Raw genomic sequence first — 16,410 nt, forward strand, 5'->3', positions numbered from 1 at the left:
TTAAGTCACTAAAAACAGATGAATGAAAAAGAGAAATGCAAGTAACAGAAGGAGAAACTACACTGAAAGGAAGAAAAAATGAGATTGTTTGGCACACTGTACTAGATTAATATGACGGAAGTATTAAGGGCCAGAAGGAGATACAAATCAGGTTTAATGTTTTCCAAAATTAAGTTGTAAATCCAAAGAAGGAATGCTTTATAGAAAGAGGGAAGTGAGATTTGGCCAAAGCTGAAAGTACTTAAAATCCACTGATTTTAATTTAAAGTAAGTCCTTAGAAACAACATACATATATCATAATAGAAAGAATACTATTGCATTTATGTCCTATTTGCAGCTTCTCAAAGGTAACTGGTTGGCTACTGTGGGAAATATGATGCTGGACTAAACTGGTCTTTGGTCTGATCCAACAGAGCTACTATTATGTTTTTAAGAAGGCTTAACTTTGACTAGATAGGGTCCTATGCTTTAAAACATTGTTTAACTGTCCATATACCATAAGGAAACATCAAAAGTCAGGCGCATGAACATGTAAAAAGGAAGAGAATTAAGATTAATTCAGGTCTGTACAAGTAGCAAAGCATCAACTTACCCACCACGTATGATTCTCCACCCGAGACTAAATAAATCCTGTCTTACTGGAGCTACAACAGCACAAAGATTGCAGATCAGTGTTTCCCTTATAGCTCCCTGGGGAGTCCCAGGATATTCCAGGGTAGCCACAGGTGAAAAATGCATAAATGGGGGGCCACAGAGGGAAGTGAAAAGTGATGGGGGGGGAAATCATTTATTTATTTTGTTAAAATCCTGATTGGCTGGCTATCCACTTGGCCAATCAAAAGCAGGTAAGGGGGTGGCACACCAAGGCCTAATGCTCCTTTTTGCCATGTGCATTTTCTTGGAGCAGTCCTGGTTTGTTTCAGGTGGGAGAGGGTGATTGCTTATGCTCCCATTTTGACCAGTAGAGCCCGCGATCCAGAACCCCCACATCAGTTATGTGCAGTGGTGGGGTGGCAATGGGTAGGACTAGGGGAGCCAGAGCTGCTTTTTGCTGCCCCCAGTTCTGGGCTGGAATACATTATACCAATCCTGCCCCTTGGACTGAACTCCTTTAAAAATACTGAGCATGGTGACTGTTATTCATATTATTAAAAAGCTTCTCAAAACTTTGATAATCTAGTAAGGCCAAGATGTACAATGCCACCCCCAATCAAAGAAAAATGGGGGGGGGGTATGACAAGGAGGGATGAAGAAGGATGAGAGTAAAAGAAGCTGTATCTGGATTTTGGTTTTCAAAAAGCCCTGCCTTCAGCTGGAGGGATATACAGTGGTACCTCGGGTTAAGTACTTAATTCATTCCGGAGATCCGTTCTTAACCTGAAACTGTTCATAACCTGAAGCACCACTTTAGCTAATGGGGCCTCCCACTGCTGCCATGCCACTGGAGCACAATTTCTGTTCTCATCCTGAAGCAAAGTTCTTAACCTGAGGTACTATTTCTGGGTTAGCGGAGTCTGTAACCTGAAGCGTATGTAACCCGAGGTACCACTGTAGGCATGCTGGAATATAGGTCAGTACAGAGTTCCACATGCCCTTTCATCTAGGTTTTCCTGCTGTTGTATATTGACAGTGGAATTCTAACACTGACACTAAGGAGGAAGAAACTGAGAATAAGTAATTAAGAGGGTAGGCAGGTCGGGATTGGCTAAGGACAGACTGAGGTAGGTGGGGCAGTGTCCCATTTGCCCTAATGGACCAGCCTTCATGGCACACCTCAAACATTATATTTCTCTATGTAGTCTCCAATACTAAGGTAGTCATCATTTCTATTTTTATTCATATCCACCACTATGAGATTAATTGTATCTTGTTTATTGATTCATAACTCAATAAGAATATGAGGCACCTCTGCATAAGTGTGCATTCACATACCACGTAAATTACATAAAAAGACTGAGGCGTCAGAATGAAAGCTGGCTTTCGTGTTCAGGTCACAATTCTGCATTTCAAGTCTGAACTGCAGCTCAACCCCTGAAGCTTTTGGGGAATGGGGGAAGCAAGATGCAAATACATTGTACTGTGAAATATGAAATGAGGCCTCTTGAGCACGAATCTTTACGGTACTTCTGTAGTTTTGTGTTCACTGTGTAGCTTTAAGTAGTTTTACTGGCTCTGATTAGATAGCAGGAGCATGAAGGTTCATCAAACCAGGTTCTTTCAGAATCTGACAACTTTGTGATGGTTGTGAGTTGCACAAAAACTCGCTAGGGATTAATCTGTGACAATCAAAATCATTTTTACGTGTGACCTATTCTAAATCTGAACTCTGATCCCTAGGGAAGTGAGGTTACTATATTAATCCAATACACTGTTATGTAGTGCCTGATCATGGCTCCTATTGTGTAATTTTACCAGTGGCTATGAAAAAGAGAATGAATTCTCACATTAACTGATAAATGCCTATACTAGGGAATGTTTCTTTTTTCAGTATGGTATAATTTAGGAATGAAGCAAAAAGCCTGTGTAAATAAGTAACCATAGCATGGGTAAGTAAGTGGCTTTACAACCCATCCTACTACCACCTGCACCCCCTCCTCATTTTCTAATGTATCTTTTGCAGTAATTAATTACATCTCTTGTGGATTCCTTTCTTTCATACTGTTGCTGGCAATCAGGTAGATAAAGTGAAAAAAAATGTTGGTGCCCTATGGTATTAAAAGTGAAGGGTTTTCACACTGTCAGGGTAATGAATTCTGCAAGGGTTTGAAGCGCTTGAGTGTGGGGGGACTCTCTCTGTGTCATGTGCCTGGGAGTGACAACCCCCAGTGGTTAATTACTGCCACGGATGAGAGCTGAGCTGGTAGCAAAATGAGATAAGTTCATTATGAGCTAAATTTGAAGTTAATTGGATTCACATTTTCACCCATTAGTATACAAAGATACACCCAGAAAGGCTCTTTTTTGTGTGAGAAGACAGTTGTATGTAAGCAAGGCACAGAAAAAGACCCCATTGTCTTACCTTTTATGTCTTCATACTTATATATTTCTACACACACACACACACACACACACACACACACACACTCCCCAATGGCTTTTTTTAAATAAAACCTTTGCTGCAGCCTTCCACTACTTTATAATGTTCAGCTGGAGGTCTAGTCCCACTGAGATCAATGGAACTTACTCCCAGGTAAATGTGCATGGGACTGGAGTCTACTCCTACTGAAGTTAATGCAATTTAAGCAGACAGACTGTGTGTACAGGATTGCAGCACACAGGGGAAGACTGGCTAGGTCAGATCAGTGGTCCATGAAGCCTGATATCCAGTTTTGTGATAGTGTTCATTTCAGGATATTTTAGAGGAAATACATACAACAACAGGGTATATAGCTTCCTGATATTTAGCTCAGGATGCAAGAAATGAGCTAAAAATGGAAACATAAGACCTCAGAACTTTGCAGTATTTTCCAAAAATGACAAAACATTTATGGAAACATGTTTTATTCTCTTCTTCAGCTAGAGGCACATGTTCTTTTCTTGCTGCAGTGATTTTTAACAGTGCTTTGAAACTTTCATCCAGTGCCACAAGCACTTTTTAGAATGCAAATTTCTGCCAGGACAAGTCCATATTGTGTTCACCTCCTTGTTTCACATGCCTGCTAACATATATTAGTTATGACATTGCAAACAACACTTAATTTTTTTATAGTTTGTTTGCTTATTGCAGAATGTGCAAAAACCTTACTCAGAACAGATTTTCGTGAACAGAATTCCACTCATTTCACTGCTGTGTGTCTTGTTCTTCATTTCCCCTAACCTCCTCTACCTTCTGAATATGTACTATGGGGGATTGGTGGGGGGAGCCTCTGGAAGAGTGGGCATGAGGGGCTATAGGAGGAAGGTGGAAATCTCCTTCTCCCACAGTTCTCTAAGTGTTGTTGGACTCCAACCGCCATCAGCCCTAGGCAGCATCACCAATGGTGAGGCATGTCAGGAGTTGTAATCCAGCAAAGTTGTGGTGGGGAGACACTTTTTTGGCAGATCTACTGCCAATCTACAACCCTGTCAGCTCACCAAGGGCTCCACATTGTTCTTGTTATTGGTTCCCCCCATCTGATATGAAAAATATTAATAAACTATTTTGAACCCTCCTCCACAACTCTGCCTGGCCCAGGGCTGGTATAGTTTTAATCCATGGCCTTTATAACATGCCCCGGATTTGTGCCCACCTCCAGCAAAGCACTGCTGGTGGGACAGCGACCACAGTACAGTTTTCTACTGCTGAAACAAGGAGGTTTCTGTTCACAAAGAGGGGAGGGAGTTCAGAGCATCCAGTGACTCCTCAGGTACCTTCCCACACAGTTTAAGATTATTTCCTTGGTCATTTTTCTCCTGAAATTCAGAATCTCACAGAAGAAATTAGCTGTACCAAGTGTATGACTGTCAGAAGACAAATTATTGGTGTACAGTCTTAGTTCCTTACTGTCCTGTGCCTTTCAGTGTGGTTTATTTGATCAATACACTGATTGATTTGTATTATAGAACTTCAAAACATAAATGTTTGTTGATAATTTTCAGTGTTACTGAGTTTCTAATTTTTTGCAATATACAGGAAAGGGTTCCAGCAGTCTTTCCCCTGCCTCTGCATATTTGGTGCAATCCGCAGAATTTCTGTACAATCATAGCCATCTCTTAAACTTTTTCCTTAATATGCTACTATGTGGCATGCTGTTATTTAAGACTCACTTGTGCGTAAAAGCTACAAGAACATCAAATCCAGGAAGAGAAACCAATGTATTGTATGTCGGATGCAGTGTCTGGGTGGAAATCGTCAAAATCCGGATGTATGGCAACAACTTTTGTGTCCGGATTTTTACTTTTTGAAATTTGGCAACCCTAGTATTTGGTCATTGTGATATTCATTGCTATTATTTTTAATGACATGTCAGTTAAATGGTATATAAATATTAATTTGTTTAATATGACTTTTAAGATACCATATAATAGGAAATTTGTTATGATGAACAAAATAACAATTTTAAAGGATTTAGTGACTTTCTAGTATTGTGTGTAGCCCATGGATATATCAAATATTAGTTGTTTATTGTGCTGCTGACTCTGCATATAGTGGATGACATGCTTATTTTTGAATAAATCCTTGTTGCTATTATTATTGTTGGCATTATAAGGCAGTATGACCTTTGCAGCAAGTTATTTCATGTAGCCAGTGGCACCAGACAATGGAGACAGTGGATTGCTTTAGCTGCAGTCATATAGTACCTAGGTAGCAGGTTTCATTAGGACTGAAATGGGATATGATCCACCAAAGTTTGTCAAGATACATTAGAATGAATAGGAATTGCATAAGAACACAATTGGCACAAAGCACCCAGAAGGGCACGGTGCTGTTTTTGTGTGAACATCTTCTATGGCTCTCATATAAATGTGCAGAAGTGCTTAGGAACCTTCCTTTTATAGTGTTTAACATTAAAGAGAGTAAAGTAACAGTTGTAATAACATATTTGCCTTTTCACAGAAGGTTGAAAGCAGTTGATTATCAGCAAAATATAAACTACCATTTGTCAGCTAATCAATTATCTGGAGGGCTCAGTGCTAACAGTAGACAATACTCCTGTTACGGATAGACAAGAGTGAGCTGTATATGTTCCCTCTGTCACTGACAATGACATACAGTCAGCCCTGTTTGAGCTGACATAAGGTCATCTTTTCCTTCCCAGTGAGACTGGGCAGCTCTAAGAACTGTCGGCTGGCATTTTTAAACTATGATATTACAAACTCCACTGGCTCCTGTGATCTGTTTTACATTCCTTTGTTACCGAGTTCCTTGAGCTTGTGGAGATTGAGTCAATGAATTTCCTGATTCCTATACCCTGTCCTTTCTTCTCTTTTCTGATTTAATTTTGATGAACAATAAAGGCCAACATTTCTAGCTAACTGTTGGTTCAACTCCCAGTTCTCAGCCAATTAGGGGCTGCTAATAGGTAATAATTCAGCAATTGATTTTTATCCCTCCCACCTAGTTTAATGGGACATCTCAGGACCATGCCATGTTCAGTGTATTTGACTTCTGATTGAATCCTATATTTTTAGTGATAGAGAAAGTATAAGCTTGCAACTAAATTTGACTGCTGCTGCTTCTACTAGTGCACTGTAGTTATTTAGCACCTATAGTGTGTAAAGCATTGTTCATAACATAGAAGCTACGTGAGTCTTGTCTGGACAGCTAGCATATCACACATAATATCAGGGTTCAATGGCATTCTTCTTAAGGTGGATTTACATATTTGATTTTAATATGAGACTGGTTTTCTATAGCTTGGATTGCTTTTTAAATATGTGTAGGCATTAACCCATCAGTGACAGAAAAGTCTCCCTGTGAAAAACAAATAATCACACAAGTGGGTAGTTAGCGGCCCACCAATGGGTTTCTTAAGGACAACAGGTTACTAAAATACAACAAAAATAAGAACCCCAAAAGGGAACTGAAAGTAAAATAAAAAAATAAGGGGGGCAGACAAGAGAGTGTGTTTGGTCCCCCAATATTTGTTGGGAGAGGGCCAGGCCCCCACAATGCTGAGGGGATAGAGGAGGCCAAGTGTGGAGCGGCTTCAGTGGCTGGCTGCTCTTGAGCGTGAGAGAGGAGGAGCCACTGGCCACTGAAGCCGTGCCATGCTGGGCTCCTCACTCAGCCTTCTCCCAATGGCGCAGCATCGTGTGCATGATGTCACATGTGCACGATGTGCACTGGACCCCCTCAATCTTGGGCGCAAGTTGGCGCCTCTGCATTGGACTTTTAAATATCTCTTTCCTCTATCCCATTGCTTTTTATGCCTACTTCTTGCGGCTTATCACATATTTCTTTATTAAGATTCATTGGGGTATATTAGTTGTACATACAGTATTTCTGCAAAATATTACATTTATAGTTTATGTGTACAATGTTTTACCCACCCAAAATTCTGAGTATAAGAAGGTATATATAGCAGTAGGTACATTCCTATCTAAATTAAATGTCTTAGATATCAAAGCAAGCATGTGATTTAAGTTAAATGGGTGGCTGCTACCAAGGAAGGGTCTTGTAGGTGGTGGTAGCCAAGCTGTGGAATACCTTCCCCAGGGAGACCTGGAATACCTTTACAAAATGATACTATATTCTAAACCACCGTTTATGTGTTGTGTAGATTCTGGTCACTTGTTTTTATTCTTCCCTTTGGACATTTATATGCTGCAGATTGTTATCTTAGCATATTGTGTTTTCAGTTGTATTTTGTTGCTTAATGCTGAAGGCTGAGCCTTTGTATCTTCTGTAACCTTGATTAGGGATGCCTCAAGTGAGCCAATAGCCTTGGGTGGCAGATTGACTCAGACTCATCAGGCCTTACTCAAAAGGCCTGAGCTGCCAGGCAGAGGCTCATATTCTTCTCAGAAATATATAATCTGTTTCTGGAGTATTCAGAGAATGTGAGGCGTGATTCTTGGGTGAGGTCCCTGTTAGAAGCTACACTCATGAGAGTCTTTGGGCCAGGTTGAGATTTTTCTATTGATTTTAATTTTGTCTTTATTTTGTGAGTAGATCTTTTGAGTCACCAGGCACTACTTGGGTCTCGTAGAACTCTGATTCATTTCAGTGTGGCCTGTGGCAGGATAAATATCCTTTTGGACTGTGCACCCAATATAAGGAGCTGTTATTTATGCCAAAAATGCAGCAGATGCTTTATAGTACTGAAAACCCAATAGGCATACAGCACAAATCTGATACATTGTTGAGACTGACAACTATTGAATGTCTGTATGGCTTTCTCTTCATTGCAACCTCACAAATTATTTATTTCAAGTCAAATCCTGCTGACATCATAAGAAACAATTTGTCGGTGGATAATTCCTGGTAGTGGTTTGACAAGTTGATTAAAGAACAATGACTGTTTGCTATGATCAACAGTGCTCTGAAAAGTAAAGCTTAGGTAGAGATAGAAATGTGGCAGTTTGAAAACGAACAGGGTTAACTTTGCAGAACCAGCCACGCTTTTGCTACCTCTAAGAAAAGAGAGTTCTGCTACAAGGATGACATTGTTATCTTCTCTGTGTGCCCTCGCTGTTTGGACTTAAGTTCCCAGCTAGTTCGGTGAAGAGGTGTTCTTGGTAACCCTAAAGTGAATGAAGCTTAAGAGAGGAGGATTGGGCTCTGGGGTAGGTGTGAGCCACTTGTGTCAGGAAAGTATTGGGAAGACAGGGTGGTTGTTGAAGCATCTGTATGACTTTAGGCTTTCGGTCTCTTGCATGTCTTTCATGAAACTTTTCTGAGCAACCATCATTAAAAAATGCAGGGTGTTTTTTTCAGGGGATTGGGGGAATTATGAGTGTGTGGTTGCTAACATTTAATACCTCTCACGTGTTCAGTTTTAGAAATGTGGAAAAAACTGTAAGATCACTCTCACCTACTCAGACCTTCAAAAAAGACATTCAGTCAAGTCATCATCAACATGGCAGGTAGTTACTAACAGTACATGCCATAGAGGAAGGTCATTGCTGACTGGTTGGCTGATTTAAAGCCTACCCTTGCTGATTGCCTCTGAAACTATAGGTATGCCTGTATAGAATAATTTATTGTCATTATTGTTGTAATACACTGGGAGTGTGAGTATTAGAGTGTGTAGTAGCATAAACATTGCAAAGCAAATATCAGTTCATCGGTTCATTAAAAGTCTATTGAATATAAAGCCTCCTTACATCTGCAGCTTATTTTTTCTGATTTCATTATGTCCAGGTTGTTGCTATACCTTACTCTGATAGCTTTAAAAAAAACCAGCCAGTGCTTGACCTTTTCCTCCAGTGGAACTGTTTATGGACTATTTTCTCATCTTGCGTGCGTGTGCGTGTGTGTGTGTGTGTGTAGCAATACCAAGTATTATTTAAAGCTTTATTGTCTGCAGATTAATGTCCAGTTCTAAATACTCAAGAAAAGCATGTGCTACAGCACTGCTGAGGCTGCATTATTTCAGAATGTAGGTGTGTAATGCCATATTTGAATTTTCAGTTTGCTCCTTTCAAAACTCCTTGCATGTAAAACCTACTTTGCCAAAAAGAAGGTTGAACTAGAGCTCAATGTCCCGATACTCTTATCTCCCATGCAAGGCTGGCCTTACCATTAGGCAAAGTGAGACAATTTCAGGCTGGCAGTTCTGGCACTGAAACAGGCAATGCTCCTTTTGACTTTGGAAGTGGTAAAGTTCCAGAATGTTCATACCATGTGCCCTTTCTGAATGAGTAGATTGCTCTCATGGCAAGAAATGTTGCTGAATGTAACTGAGCAGTAATGGTTATGTTATCCTTTTTTTGGCCCCTAATGATAATAATGTCCAAATATTGCCTTTGATGTTTGTTTGAACTTTTGAGAAAGACAAATTGTAACAGCGGAAGATCTCTGATCTTACTTTCACACAGAAGTAAATCTTCTTCAACACTAGAAATAAGGTTTCAAAACTTTACTTGCAGAACTTGTTTCAAACGTTATAAAATAACAAAGATACATTGTTTTCAGTTTTACAAACGTTCTCCCACTGGTCCCAGTCTGAGCCTCTAAATATATTTTACTAAAAAGTAGCTTTCTAGCTAAAGATCAAAATACTATGTCTCGCTCTTTCTGCTGCATGCATTTTGGCCAACACCCAAAGACCAACAGCTACATGGATTTATTTCTGTGTTTGTGTGATGCAAGCAGCTTCATCTGCATATATAAACACTAACAAAGGTACTCACGTAACAGCTTCTCTCACCACTGCCTTGTGATTTAACTTGTGATCCAAACGTAAAACTCAGTCTCAAGGTAGGCTACCACAATCCATTTGGAAAAATACTGGCTACGTGCCTAAAGTATTCTTTATAGCAACTTGAATACAATGCAACTAAAATACAGCATGCTATGTAACATTTCATAGTTTCATAATTTCAGAAAAGTCTGTCAAATTCCTTTTCCTTAGGTTCAATAGGTTTGAAACCTTCCCTTTCACTCCTTTCTTTTGATAATGTTGCTTTCTCAGGTGTTAATCTGAGCCTTGCAAAGTACACAGAGCTGATGGAGAAAGTAAGAAAGAGTTTTCTTTCAACTTCCACTGTCAGCAATATATACTTTTCACATGGGGGAAGGTAATTACTCTTTCCACCCCATGATGAAGGGACAGTAAGTAGGACCCTTATTTTAGTTGGGGTGCTCAGAGGTTTCACAGACACCCTAAGAGGTCCTCAAGGACATCATTGCAGCAGTTAGGAGTGTGTTGATGACTCCATGGTTACAAGATGATAATATTTGTGACAGATCCATCCCAGAATAAACAAAACCGCTTATTAGAATCAATGAGCTTCAAGCCCATGGTTTTTCCATTCACAGATGAGTAATGGATATCCACAAGAGGTGAATGTTGAAATTTCTTTTATTTGACAATATATTTTAGCTGTTCACAATAAATGGTATGTTTTTGGAAATTGGGCATATTTAGGGCATTTCTGTTTCTTTTATCCTTAATGTCCTTTAGGATGAATGATGACAGAATTCTGTTCAGATATATTCAGAACATAATGAATTTGCAGGTTGTGTTCTACATTTCTTGTGCATATTTAAATAGCCCTTCTTATCAGAGAGGTCTTCAGTTTGCGTTCTCTTTTTCAGTCATTAGGGAAAAGACACTGAAAATCTTGCACTCTTGGTAGCTCACCCCATTGTGTTGTTAATCACAAGTCTTAACCAAACCAGAATGGTGATGGGGGTGTCAAGAAAAGGGCTTATTTTATCATATGTAGTGGGAATATAAAATTGTAATATACTTTTGTAGTACAGTTTTTTTTTGCTGAAGTATCAAAAATGATAAAATAAATCACGTAAGTGAGCTTGTCATAACCTTTTTTTAGTCAAATAACTTGACTTGAAATAGCCAAAAGGTGGAAAAACTCACATATCAAACTTTGGTGTCAAAGGGTATGGCACTTAGCCTTGTCAGAAAAGTTAATACATTAGTTCAAACCCTCAGAAGAACAGACTGTAGCAGATTTGCTTTTATAACATGGTATATTTTAATTCAATATGTCAATGATGGTCTTTCTCAGATGCCACACATTTCACCAGTACTTTTTCAATGAGTTATTGAGATAGCTCTCACACTACTTGTGTCCTTCATTCAGGCTATGTTATCTTCAGGCAGTCTTTTTCAGTCAACCTGTTTATTGAGCATTCATTCTGAGTTGTCTGCTGGGAGGTTATATGATGTCACATCAAAGAATTGTTATCCCATATTTTCCAGTGCATTTCCTTATCCTTGCCACTAAGAGAGCTTTCTTTCTTGCTTTTTGAACTGGTTTTGTGCAAGGGTGCAAAATCCATTTAATTTTGCAACCTGAATTTGCTGGTATGCAGTTGAATTCCACCTGTAGTATAGCAATAGTCTAGAAGTGCTTCTGTTTCTATTTAATAAGAGTATATTTTACCTATACCTTGATTGAAGATTGTTTTATTTTGGGGGGTTTGTTTTGCCTCTTACATTAACTTTTTTTAATTCTATAAAAGGGTCCTCACATCACTCAGAAAAATAAATCTGTTTTCAATCTGTTTGACATGTCAGATCTGCAAAGAAACTTAAGAATAAGCAGGAACAAGTAGAGTTCAAAGCTGGTTTGCTACTAACCTGTTTGCAGTGCTGTTTGCCATTGCTCTCAGTCTCTTACTTTGTGGCAGCTTATAAAGAAAGGGAAATCTTTCTCATTTCTGCCAAAGCTAAGGCTGGGGGGAAAACATCCCACTTTGGTATTCGCAGTACAGTTATGACAAATGCATGGCCTGTGTTCTGAGTGTTAAGGGAAATGTAAAAACATGTCTAGTTGTTGTGAATGCTCACATGGTGATTTGTTGGTTTGATTCTTCAGGTCGTGATTTGGCAAGCACAACCCTCCCTGGATACCCTCCGCACGTCCCCCCTGCTGGACAGGGCAGCTACTCTGCTCCAACGCTGACAGGGATGGTGCCTGGTGAGTTTCCATTTAAAAAAAGGAAGAAAAGAAAGAAACAGTCTTTTAGCAGCAAAGCCAAGTGCTGCCTTTGTGCTCCGCTTTCATACCATTGGCAGGCATAGTAATGGCACTGAATGAAAGAGGAGATGTAAAACAGGCAAATTGAACTACTGCCTTTCTCACAGTCTTTTAATTTCACCTAGGCTGCTGTTCTATAGCGCAAGTAAACTGAGTTCAAGCTGGTTTAGGACTACTTGAAGTTAGAGGGAGACTTAAATCCATATGCTTTGGGTTACATAGGACTGTGGACTGGAAAAAGAGAATTTTTTCGGTCAAAACATGTAGGAAAAGAAGTGTCTAGCCTTGCTGCATGGCTGTTAGATACACATGATAAAATGTACATAAGGTTAATCTCAGAGTTACCTCACTTCTCTGAATTTTTGTCATGTGAATCATTTTAATTAACTTTGCTATAAGCATTTCTTGCAATTGTGCCAGAGGAATCTCATACTTTGAAATTATGCTGCTTAATATGGGTGCCTGCAAATGATCTCTTCCAAGGCTTTTCACACATGAGATCTTAGCCATTAATGTCTCCAGTGAATCACCTAATGTTCCCTTTTGTTCACCTTTGGTCTTTCTTATATTTGCTTTAAAAGAAGCCAACCATTTCCTGGGCTGTTATTTGATGTAAGAACATATCAAGCTTGGGTATGATAATTGAAAGTGCCCTCTGCCAGGAGCAGGGCTTTCAAATTTTTCTGACAGTGGGGAAGAGTTGAAAAAGTTTTACTCAGTACTTTGTAACATCAGACTTTAATAATGCATGCATACTGGGCAGTATTTAGTAACATCAGGAACTGGTGAATTATTGCCCCATATTTAGAACTGTAGTGAAGTAGTATAAATATTAAATTTAAGAAAACTGTTACTGTTTACAGAGAGGGACTGGTGGAATTTCGCATACATTTAGAAAAGATACTTCTCTTCCCCCACTGGAATGCCACATTTTCAATTCACTGGGAAGAAGATTGCCACATCTGCTTCCTCTGCACTCTGCTTCCTCTGGCCATTCAGGCAGTCAAAGTTTATTGGTCCAAACACAAGTAATATAAGCAACATCATCTACTCTTCTCCCGATTGCCATGAACTTTTTGTTCAGCGAGTCTATGATGGATTAAATAATTGAGTCCCCCCCACCAAATTCATTGTTACCAGCATAAACCAACCCCTCTATTCTTCCCTAGCTCAAATTAAAAATGTAATCTGAGAATCCCAAAGATCTTCTCTGCTATAGTGCTACTTCACACGTGCACCTGGCTTTAGGGATGAATGAATCTGCCATGTTCAGAATCTCCTAGTTTCTCATTTTTCCAATCTTAAATCCCGCTCCCACATTCCTGCATCAGCTTCCATTATTTAAAAAATAATTCAAGAGCATTTGTAAGCATTTTAATGTGCAGTCTCATAATTTTTGCAAGCAATTCCCCTAAGTTGCATTTTGTATACTATTTGTACAAGCGTATAAAATATATTTTCCTACACGTTATTTGCTTGTTGAACTGCATTGCAAAATTTGGATAAGTGCAGATATTAAAGGATCGCTGAATTTTGTTTTGTGTGTAGTTTGAGAATGAATTAGGGAGCCACACGAAAATGTGAATGGAACTGAATCCCCACTGCCTGGCTGGTTACCTAGCTTATGCAAACTGAATGTTGTACCGGCTTCCTGAAATCCTCCTTCACACTCTCAGAATAGGCATATTTTCTTAGAATCATTACACACAACATGGACTAATTGGAGAGTATGGTCATAATTCAGGCTGATCCTTTAGACAAATGTTGTGCATACTGCGCAGTCTCCCCCCCTTTTCCCCTTTTATTAGCAGTCTGTTCCTCTGCCACATTGCAAGCTCCCTTTAAAACTTCTGAGTTTTAAAAATGGTTGGCCCATCCCTCATGATGAGTTGCTATTAAAACGTTAAAAACCAAAGCAAGTATTTGGTGTCAAGTCACATGAATTAGGACGGGCAGTATGGAGTGCTCCTGTTTAAGATTTCAGCCAGCCAGCCAAGCAATTTCTTAAGATATTCCATTTTATTCCTGTCCAGCAACAGCCAGTCACAGTTCTGTATGTAATGGGCATATTCAGCCCTTATTGGATTGTTTTTGGCCCCCTCCCCCATATATATTCATATATTGGTAAAAGTGCATTGGGGGCTGAAGTATTGTCATAAAGGTTGTGTATATATATATATATATATATATATATATATATATATGCTAAACAAGTGTTACATAAATATGATCGTTCCCTTGTGAGCTGTTCTAGGTGTTGTCCTGACCCTCCCCCAGGGTTGGATTAACTTTAGAGACCCTAAGCACTTAAAATTGCATCAAACACAGCACAAAGTGACTGTCTTGTCAGTGCAAGGTTTACAGTTGTGCAACACTACTTCCCTCCCTCACCTCCATGCATCCCCTAAATCTGTTCTGGGTTTCCCCCAACCCTCTAGAGCAGATTTGGGGAGAAGGAAGGGTGCATGTGGAGGGGGGGGAGCCCTTTTGCACAAGCATAAATCATTGCACTGATGGGACAGTTGCATAGTCTCATGCTCTACCAACTGAGCTAGCCGGGCGATGTGGCAGTTGCTTAGTACTACATTGGATAGAAAACTATGTTTCTAACAACATACACCTACACAGATGAAGTTCCATGTTTTCTTTTAATAGCAACATTCTGCTCTACAAAAGTGAAAGTTATCTGCTGGTTTTAAAAAGCCTTCTTGCTCATTTAAACTAGGCTTTGCTAACTAGCATCCAAAATAACTTTTTGATCATCTCTTGTCACTTATTGTTTGGAGGGGCAGTTTCAGAAGCCTCTTATGAATGCATGCAGTCTTTTATGATTTGGCTCTGAAACAGCCAGGAGATCAGCTTTATTACACACACATCAGTGTTTGTACTCTAATATGACTGAATTATTCTGTCCTGACATTTATACAAGGAGGATTCATTTCACCAGTTCTCAGAAACTCACTTCTAGACATACTGATCTCCTGTAATTTTCAGAGCATATGCAAAAAGTGGATACAATAAATAATTTAATAATTAGCCATGAATTATGCCAATGACTAATTAACATGGGGTGCAAGATACAAAGCGAGTGAGGGAGTTTTTGTTTCATGTTTTTTGACATTGCTATATAACTTGATCCTCTTCTGCAAAGTGCTACACCAGGGGTGGCCAACTCCCAAGAGACGGCGATCTATTCCCAGAGTTAAAAACTGGCAGTGATCTACCCCCTTTTTGGGGGTTGATGTCAAAGGTGTTGAGCTTTTTGGGGGGAGCCGAAGTTGTTGATCTTTGGGGGGGGGGGAGCCAGTGATCTACCACAGAAGTCCAGTGATCTACTGGTAGGTCACGATCTACCTGTTGGACATGCCTGTGCTATACTATAGTCTTTTAATTTCTGTAGTATTTGCCAAAGGATGTGCTAGGTAATTTGGAAGCAGAATTTGTGATAGGCAGGTCAGAACTGGGAGGCAGCTGATATGGATCCAGGTGTCCCTATAGCTAGCAGATGAAAGGCTAGACCAGGAAAGCACCTAACAGATTTCCCCTCAGGAATGCCTGGACAAGTAGCGATCACACTCACCAGTGTTGAGTGGGGGAGGACTAGGGACCAAGCCCCCCAATTTTCAATGAAGGGGATGCCCCCCCAAGTTCCATGTCAGCCGTGCACCCCAGGCCCCCTCAAGCATGGGGGCAAGGTGGCACACCTGATCACATTGAGCTGGTCCATAGTATCAGTCACTTACGGCATCATCATGGACAATAGGAAGTGAATTTAAGCCAGTTTGGCTAGTTTCTGACCCCATACGATCACCACAGAAAAGTTCTTGCTCATGGCAATGGTACATATGGCAAGGATAATGTTTAAAAGTTTATTATTGTGTGCACAGTTCCTTTTTTGTGTAATAACCACATGCCACTACTTTATGCTTCTGGTAGCAGTGGTAAAGGACCCCTGGATGGTTAAGCCCAGTCAAATTCAACTATGGGGTATGGCACTCATCTCCACTTTCAGGTCAAGGGAGCCGTCGTTTGTCCACAGACAGCTTTTCCAGGTCATGCGGCCAGGATGACTAAGCCGCTTCTGGTGCATGGAACACTGTGACAGGTGCCAGAGCTCACAGAAACACCATTTACCTTCCCGTCACAGCAGTACCTATTTATCTACTTGCACTGGTGTGCTTTCAAACTGCTAGGTAACAGTAGTGCTGGTATGCAGCTACTACTCATGTGAAGAACTGCACCATATATGTTTCTTTCAGATGTTGGTCTCCTGAGTGTTGGCATGAGCAAGGCAGTTTCCATTCCTGCAGTCTTCC

The 16,410-nt window shown here is 40.0% G+C and overlaps 1 protein-coding gene across 4 annotated transcripts in view; it reads left to right on the forward strand.

Annotated features, from left to right (window-relative positions):
• The window catches only part of PAX5 (paired box 5), a 253,791-nt gene that overhangs the window by 196,248 nt on the left and 41,133 nt on the right, over positions 1 to 16,410 (forward strand). For all 4 annotated transcript variants that reach the window (XM_080986922.1, XM_080986919.1, XM_080986921.1 and 1 more), the window contains one exon: positions 11,933 to 12,034. In XM_080986922.1, coding sequence (XP_080843048.1) covers positions 11,933 to 12,034 — 102 coding nt within the window. The remainder of the gene's footprint in view (positions 1 to 11,932; positions 12,035 to 16,410) is intronic.

The sequence above is a fragment of the Podarcis pityusensis genome (genome assembly GCF_964106645.2).
Source record: "Podarcis pityusensis genome assembly, chromosome: 17".
Lineage (NCBI taxonomy): Eukaryota > Metazoa > Chordata > Lepidosauria > Squamata > Lacertidae > Podarcis > Podarcis pityusensis.